Source organism: Arabidopsis lyrata, assembly GCF_000004255.2.
Source record: "Arabidopsis lyrata subsp. lyrata unplaced genomic scaffold ARALYscaffold_1, whole genome shotgun sequence".
Taxonomy (NCBI): domain Eukaryota; kingdom Viridiplantae; phylum Streptophyta; class Magnoliopsida; order Brassicales; family Brassicaceae; genus Arabidopsis; species Arabidopsis lyrata.
In genome coordinates, this window is record NW_003302555.1 from 31,692,619 (window position 1) to 31,701,238 (window position 8,620).

The window sequence follows — 8,620 nt, forward strand, 5'->3', positions numbered from 1 at the left end:
TTTAAGTGATTCAAAATGTTTAGTGGTAAGACGAGCATGTCTTGCACATTGCTGATCCTAAAGATCATGTTTGGGTAAGTCCTCCAACTCATAAAATTTCGGGATATCCTTAAGAAAAGTAGACACCACAGCTCGATATATGGTCATCTGAACCAACAAATATCCAAGTATGAAAGAGGCTCAGCGAGCGACAAAGTCTATACGATGAAGACCTTGTTTTGGCTGTTCCAACTAAGTAAGAGTTAAGAGTTTTATGGAGAGAAAGGAGGTTTAGGAAATCTCCAAATCTCTAGAAAACCAAGCAACTTTGTAAATAAGTTAGATTTCTTCGTTCTCTCAAATTGAGGGAAAATATATTATCTAACATGAACTTTTGTCTCTCTTCTTAATTATAATTTTTCTTTTCATTTTACTTTTGATTTAGCGAGTTAGACCTTATCTTAAATAAATACAGGATTAACATATAGACGAATTAGAGCAAACCAGCCAGTTAAAGTAAACAAGTCTAGTTGAGAAAAGTTATCCAAAACATCAAATTAATTTTGGTTACACCAATCCATATGACTAAAATTATGTAGTTTCTTTGAAGTTTTCAACCAAATATTACGTGGTTGTTCAAATTATCGCCACCATGAACGTTAGAATACCTGAAAACAAGACATGGTTAACTAGCAACATGTGCTTTCTCCAGTGTCGGCCCAAATTTCCATAGATTCCTAAAGTCCAAAAATTTTTTTGTTTCCCATTTACAAACAAAAATACAAAAAAAGTTGAAAATTTCACTAGGCAAGACTTGAACTCGTTTAGAAAAACGCTATTGATTACGTATAATAGCGCTTATCGTAAGCTAAGAATGTGTATTTTTCTTGTAGTAAACCACTGTAATATGTGCCATTTTAAAATTTGATGCCTCTTAAAATTAAAATATATCTTGTTACCTAAAGCACGAACTTGATGTACTTTAGGTCAGGATCGGGCCTGGCTTTCTCCTCGATTGCCATAACATTACCGGAGTTTCGATACCATGGTTCTATTTATGGACTTGAAAAAGAAGATACATTTGATGATGAAGCATCGACGATAACTGATCCCCAATCCCGTTCACCGGTAGCTTGGTATCCTCTTCCGTACCAACAACTTTCCAGCATCTTGTATTCATTTATGTGTTACACTCGTTAGAATGATACCAACAATAGCAAGACGAAAACAGCGTCTTCCTCATGAAACAAAATTCCACCAGTTAATGCTTCTAGTCAATTAGAGAGTTCATCACATATATTCTAAAGTGAATCTAATCATTGTTAAAAACTTTTTCGTCTTCTTTATCATCTCCTTTATATTGCATTATTCGTCCAGTTAATAGCTTAACCTATATAACTATTATTGTCGAAACCAATTTTTCAGAAACTCGAAAAAACTTTTAATCTTGAAAATATAACTCTTAACCTATATTTTTGTTTAATTTGTGACTTCAAGTTGGATTTATGTTGTGTAAGAGGACCAGTCCCACTTGTTATTCTTGAAAAGTCGAGTGTTCGCGAGCATCTGCTTGAACTTTTTGATATAAGGCAGTTTGATGGTTGCATGGACGGAGAAAGTATAATACATACAACCATCAAGTGCAAATTACACGACCAAGACGTACTGGACTCTCTTTAGGATAGGTTTTGAAAGGAGAAAGAAGGCTGGAATGCCGCCAGGCGTCTATTATTGAATTCACCCGACCTGATAGTAACAATTTTGGTAACGTCCATCCATTGCCAAAGTCACAGAATGGATAAGTCACCAATCAGATATTCACGACCAAGAAGTACTGGATTCTCTTTAGGATAGGTCCTGAAAAGAGAAGGAAGGCTATAATGTCGCCAGGCGTCTATTATTGAATTCACCCGACCCGATAGTACCAATTTTGGTAACGTCCATCCAGTGCCAAAGTCACTAAATGGACAAGTCATCAATCCCTAAAACGGACTATGTAATGTATATTAATCTGCCGGGTTACGAGGGAATTTTTACTAAAGGTTTAGATTGTATCAATTTACCCTTGTGGATTGGTGACTTACCCTAATGCAATAGGGCGAACCACTCCGTGGATATCTTTACTTCGGAACAAAACAGTTAGAATTAAGCCTGTTTATCTTAATGAAATGGCTATCTCCATTCCAAAAATATTTACAATGTTCACTATTTTGTCGATGGCTTCCCTTGCATTGCCAGGCATGAGTGGGTTTATTGTAGAATTAATTGTTTTTTTTTAAAAAATAATTACCAGTCAAAAATATTTCTTAATTTCCAAATTTTTCATTATTTTTGTAATTACAATTGGAATGATATTAACTCCTATATATTTATTATCTATGTCACCCCAAATGTCCGTCCTATGGATACAAGTTAATTAATGTTAAAAAATTTTTTTTTTTGATTCTGGACCCCTATAGTTATTTCTTTCAATCTCTATTCTTCTACCCATAATTAGTATTGGGATTTATCCTAATTTTGTGCTCTCATTAGCAAGTAACAAGGTCGAATCCATTTTATCTAATTATTTTTATGAATAGTTTTCACGAACTCAAAAAAGCATTAAAGTGAATTGTAATCAGAAGTAAAGTTTTTGACTACAAAAAATGTTTATAGATGTTATCAGTGCAAATTGGTTTTTCATGTGGGATGTGGCAAGTTTTCTCCAGAAGCAACCACACTTCCCACCCCCAACACCTACTCATGTTCCTAACATGTGAAGCACCTAATAACGCAGACAAAAGGTGCCTTCTTTGCGGGAGTAAGTTTGAAGGACGACTTCACCATTGTGATGAATGTAACTTCAATATATGCTTTCAGCGTATGAGCAATCCACCACCACTTGTTGTTGTAAGCTCAAGCACACATGAACATCAACTTCATCTTGTTCCAAGACGTATCGATTTCACATGAAATGCTTGTGGGACACAAAGAGTTTGACTTCACTATAATTTCATGATTCATTGGGAGTGTATCGATTTACCCCGCGTTATAAACATCAACCGCCATGATCATCGCATCTCCTACACTCGTCTTCTTGGACATGGAAACTGGACGTGCGCAGTTTGTCGTAAAAATGTGAATATGGGTCTTATTCTTGTTCCAATTGTTTTAACTATGTTGTTCATTTAAGATGTGCAACAAGAAATGATGTATGGGACATGATCGGGCTGGAAGGGACTCCCGAAGAGCTAGAGGAACCTCCATTCATGGTAATTAATGATAACAATATAAAACATTTTAGCCATGATCGTTGGTAGGATTCTACATGGAAGGACACTTTTTCAAGCTTGTGTCTTCCAAATATATTCAGAACCGTTCTACAGTTTCAACCAGTGTGATTTCATTCGTCACCAAAATGTGCTAACCTTCTTCGAAGAAACGACATGTCCGCGACAACCAACCATTCACACTAAATACAAATTCTGAATGCAACGTTTATATGTGTGATCTTTTTCATCAAAGATTCAACCGTTTCAGGTACATGTCTCTTATAAGATTTAGTCTAGATGTATGATGTGGTTCAATTTCAGAACCATTTGAACACGAAAGTCATCCACATCCTTTATACTACTATGAAGATATTTCCAAATCTTGTACTTCATGTGAACAAATGACTAGAAAAGTGTTTAGTTGTGACTTTATTTTGGACTTCCACTGTGCCCTCTTACCGCGAAAGGTAAATGGTACATAGATACAACGACCATCCTCTCTTATTGTCTTGTGGTGAAAACAGTATGGATGGAGAACATTGGTGTGACGCATGTGAAACAAAAGTGAATCATAAGAAATGGTTTTATACATGTAATGATTGTAGGGCCACGTTGCATATTTCCAGCGTTGTGGGAGACTTAGCGTATACTATACCAGGTTCAAAAATAAGAGCAAAAAAACTTGTTGCATTTGTTTTATGAATGGTAAATGTAAGTTTAAGTTATTATGTGTATAAATTGAAGATCTTATATATTTCAAATCATTTTCCAATTCAAAAAACCGAATCGGAGCAAGCGGAGATCACCGATTTTTCTAAAAAGCGTATGTATAGGATGAGAATTTTGTCTATCAATTATAGTATTGGTGGGAAATGTATTATTCAAGTACTAAGAATGATGAAAAAGATGTATGCTAGATTGGAGGCATCAAGCCATATCAATTTTTAAGAACAAACATTTGATTGATTTCATTTACAAGTTATCTAGTTTACAATATACTTAGTACGGTAAACAGGTCTAGTTGATTTAACGTCAAGGCAAAGACATAAATTTCTAGAGATTGAGACATCCCAAGCATCCTATTAATTTAGGTTACACCAATCCATCTGACTAAAGATAATGCCATCTTTTTGAAGTTTCACCCGAATATTACGTGTTTGTACAAATTATCGCCACCATCAATGTTTGAATAGCTCATAACAGGATATGGATATCTTGCAACTTGTGATGTTTTCTCCTCCATCGCCATAACCTTACCGGAGTTTCGATACCACGGTTCTACGTATGGACTCGAAGAAGAAGATACATTTGTTGATGAAGCATCGACGATTACTGATCCCCAATCCCGTTCACCTGTAGCTTCGGTTATCCTCTTTCGTACCAACAATTTACCAACATCTTCTCTTCTTTTCTGTATTACGCTCCTTAGAATTGATACCGACAATAGCAAGACGAAAACCGCGTCTTCCTCAGGCAGAAATTCAACCGCTTGATGCTTCCAGTCGATCAGAGCAGTTGCTTTTTCTGTTGGATCTTCTTCTGTTGATCTAACCACTGTTACAAAACCCTCGTCGTCTTCTTCGTCTTCTCCTTTATACTGCATTCTCCGTCCTGTTAATAGCCGAACCTATATTACCAAAAATGTCAAAAACCGGTTTGAAAAAACGCGAAAAAAAAACACTTGAATCTCGAGGATTATACCAGCGAACCGGGGTTTCTTGAATATAAACCAAGTTCTGAGATAGCTCCTGATGAGTCCCAACGAATGCACAATTCGTCTCCAGTTGAAAATTCCCAAGCATCCTCCCAATCCTCCACTGGTTCCTTAGGCGTCACGGTTCCAACCACTTTCGCTGTACTAGACGAGAAACACACAATGATCGGTAGACAGCTTAAGACTCTGACTTTTTCAACTTTCTTAGAAAACAGAACCTATTTTTTGCAAGCTGTTAACACAAACACCAACACAAAACAGAGTTTCTTCTTGTAGCCTAAGCCAACTTACCTGGAGCTTTACCGATTGAACCCTCAACATAAGACCAAGAACCTACTCGAATCTCTGTTATCCGCTCCTCTGATTTCACCGGAGATGGAACTTCACCTCCGCGTTTAAACACTCCCTTTCCAACTCTAAACAAAATTTAGAATAAAAAACAGTCAGTCGGTTCAAGGAATGCCAGTTTCATTAAGAAGAATGATAGATTGCGCGGTTTACCGGATGCGGATAACAAAGCATTCCCGTCCTGCGTGATCAAGCACGGTCCGGGTAAGCCATCTTCCTTCTTGAGGTCGGAAGTTGTTTGTTCTTTGAACTGAATCAGATATCATAGCACCTGAATCATCTGTAACTCGATCTGGTACAAATCTCAGCAAGTAGGGCGCTTGAACTGGGGGTGTAACCGAAGCAAACACACTCACTTGCTTACCGAGAAACCTACCAGACGCTAGAGAATGCGCTCTTAACAGATCATTCCAAGGAAACTCAATCATCCCTTCTGGTTTTCCGCTTTTGAAGCAAATTCCACGAGGACGGTCACAATGTGATTCCAAAACAAACCCTAACGTACCAAACTCACAGTAAAGATGCCACGCTTTCTGCCACGACGCATCGCGAGACAATTCAGTCATTTTCTTATCCAGCTGCAGCTTCCTATGACATCTAGCAACTCTCAAACGAAGAAAACTCCGATCCATCGAGTCACTCCTCTCTGCCTTTGGATTCAGCCTTAAAAATATACATAACTACAAAAAAAATATATTCATTTCAGATATGAAATCACTTCCTTCAGAGTCAAGTCATTACACCAAAACACAAACTTACTTCCAAGACAAATCTAGGTCGAATGGACTTATACGCGGTGTTAACATCCAAATCAGAGACAGGCCAATAAAACACTGTGTTGTTACTTAAACCAGACTCATTTGCTATTATCCTCAATTCGCCGCCTGCTTTCTCATACGGTTGATTGAAGTATCTATCCCACAGTTCTTTAGTTGTTTCCACTTCTGTTTTCTCTATCTTTTCTCCAACTTGTACTACTTTTCTCGTCATCTCCTCCAACACTTCATCAACATCATCTTTATATACCGTCGGGTAACTTTGATGCGTAAGCCACATAAGAAGTATATCAGAAGCTGGAATAAGACTAGAAACCTCATCTTTAAACTTATGTAGAATCAACAAAAACCCTTTGTAACGTAACCGAGCAGCGATCAAGTAAACGGTTTCAGACATGTAAGGCGCTGAAAACTTCTCCCAAAGACACTTCTGCTTCTCCACTAGACTTTTAATATCTTCATTAACTGAAGAAACAGTCTCAAGTGAATCAGGATCAGCTCTGTTCTCAAAACTCTCCAACGGATATCGTAAACTCCAGATTTTCTCGCATTGTAAAACCGCATAATCCTCGTTCTCTTCATCGTAAATCGCAGGCTTCCCTATAAGTTTTGAGAATCTCTTTTCACAGTAATCCATATAACTCACCTAAACAAAGATAAATCAAACTATAATACCAAATCAAATCAAAATCTTTGTATTACAAGAGATGAATTCAGAGCTTACTGGATTCAAACAATGACAAAACCAAACCCATTCAACATCAAGAGGAGGCAAAATCATTGGTGGCTTTAAACCAACCGTTAGATCAGAAATCAACGGCATCCATAGCTCATCATACCTAAAAGAATTCACATTTAATTACATGATCAAAAAAATCAAATCTTTAAGGAACAAAACCAATAAAAATCCAAACTTTGGGGACCAAATGAATCATAACCGTCGGATCAAAAACTCAGGAGAAAGAGTAAAGGTGAAGTTTTTTTTTTGTCACCTTCTAATAGCTTCAGCAATAACGGGTGGATGATGAAGCCATTGACAATCTCCGACGGACCTTAATAGTGCGATGAGACGTCTCGCTGAAGATACAATATCAGTTCCGATTCTCACGGCGTCAACTTCTGAAATCTCGCTTAGACTCCGTGCCGCAACACCGTCGGCGAACTCCGACCGTTCAAGAGACATTAAGTTCTCGGAGAGAGAGTAGGAGAGTATCTAAAGACAAGACATTGATAGTTTTGTCGAATGAAGAAGCAGAGATTTGGCGTATAGAGACCGTGAAGGAATAAAGTGAACAACCAGTCTTGTTTTGTTTTGTTTTTTTTTTTAATTTAGTTTTGTATTTAATTGTTGTCAATTATTATATTTAAAAAAATATATTAAAGTAGACAATTATTTTTGTAAGAAAGCAGCGAATCATGTCGAGGCACAAGCCACCAAATGACCAAAATGGTGATGACAAACCAAACCTGAAATATTTTAGTTGGGATATAAAGTAGTTGGTAAGTTATTATTTGGAAAAATGATTGCCAACTACGCCAACACATCACCACACATACAGACTATTTTAATGTTTTGCTAACTACACGAACTATTGGTATTACATACTAACATCCCCGAACTATCATCGGTTATGTGTTCAACACCATAACCATCATTTCCAAATAATATAAATGTCTTGTTAACTACACGAAGTATTTCTTTTTTTTGTCAACTACACGAAATATTTTCATCAATTTTTTTTTTTAAACTAATAAGTTAAATAAAACTATATAATATATCAATGTAAATTATATATGTACATTATAACTATTCTAACTTTAAAATTTTAATGTAATAAAGACTAAACTAGTTCCATAAAAAATATATGTGTTCATTAAAAATTTGTTAATTAACTTAAACTATAAAGAACATGTATAATTTAATTAAGTGACACTTTTAAAAATTTAGTTAAATTAATTTCATATAAAACATATGTGTGCATTAAAAATTAGTTAATTAATTTAACTTAAAATTATAAGGGATACTGCATATGTAGAATTTAAACTTTAAAAGTTATAATGCATATATATAATTAACAATAGTGTATTATTTACTTGGGAGACTCACAAAAATGCCCCTTTTTCAATACCCCTTTTCAAAAATGCCCCCTTTGATGTCCATTTTTAAAAATACCCCTTTTATGTACAAAATGACTAAATTACCCTTCTTTTAATAAAAGATATCATAAATATATAAGGAAATATAACAAAATTAGGTCCACAAAATACAAAATATTTTTTGGCGGGAAAAGTGATCCCCCAATTTTTCCCGCCAAAACACTTGTAAAAATTTGTAAAACCTTTAAAATACCTTGTAAAATTTTCCCGTAAAATTTTTCCCGCCAAAAAATTTTCCCGCCAAAAAAATTTTTTTGCGGGAAAAGTGATTCCGCAATTTTTTTGGCGTTAAATTTTTGGCGGGAAAATTTTTCCCGCCAAAAATTTACAAGGTATTTTAAAGGTTTTTTACAAGGTATTTATAAGGTTTTACAATGTATTTTAAAAGGTTTTAC

At 35.7% G+C, this 8,620-nt stretch overlaps 1 protein-coding gene and 1 pseudogene across 1 annotated transcript; one reads left to right on the plus strand and one right to left on the minus strand.

The window, feature by feature from the left end:
- Positions 1-954: 954 nt before the first annotated feature.
- LOC110224494 lies at positions 955-3,956 on the plus strand (annotated as a pseudogene).
- Positions 3,957-4,233: 277 nt separating this feature from the next.
- LOC9330686 (glycine-rich domain-containing protein 1) lies at positions 4,234-7,530 on the minus strand. The gene is made up of 7 exons (XM_021012619.1): positions 7,061-7,530; positions 6,793-6,907; positions 6,052-6,714; positions 5,446-5,972; positions 5,236-5,360; positions 4,932-5,083; positions 4,234-4,857 (listed from the first exon to the last, which is right to left on the minus strand). Exons 1-7 carry the CDS (start codon positions 7,249-7,251, stop codon positions 4,369-4,371), a joined length of 2,262 nt encoding a protein of 753 aa, XP_020868278.1. The 5' UTR covers positions 7,252-7,530; the 3' UTR covers positions 4,234-4,368.
- Between the last annotated feature and the right edge of the window lie 1,090 nt (positions 7,531-8,620).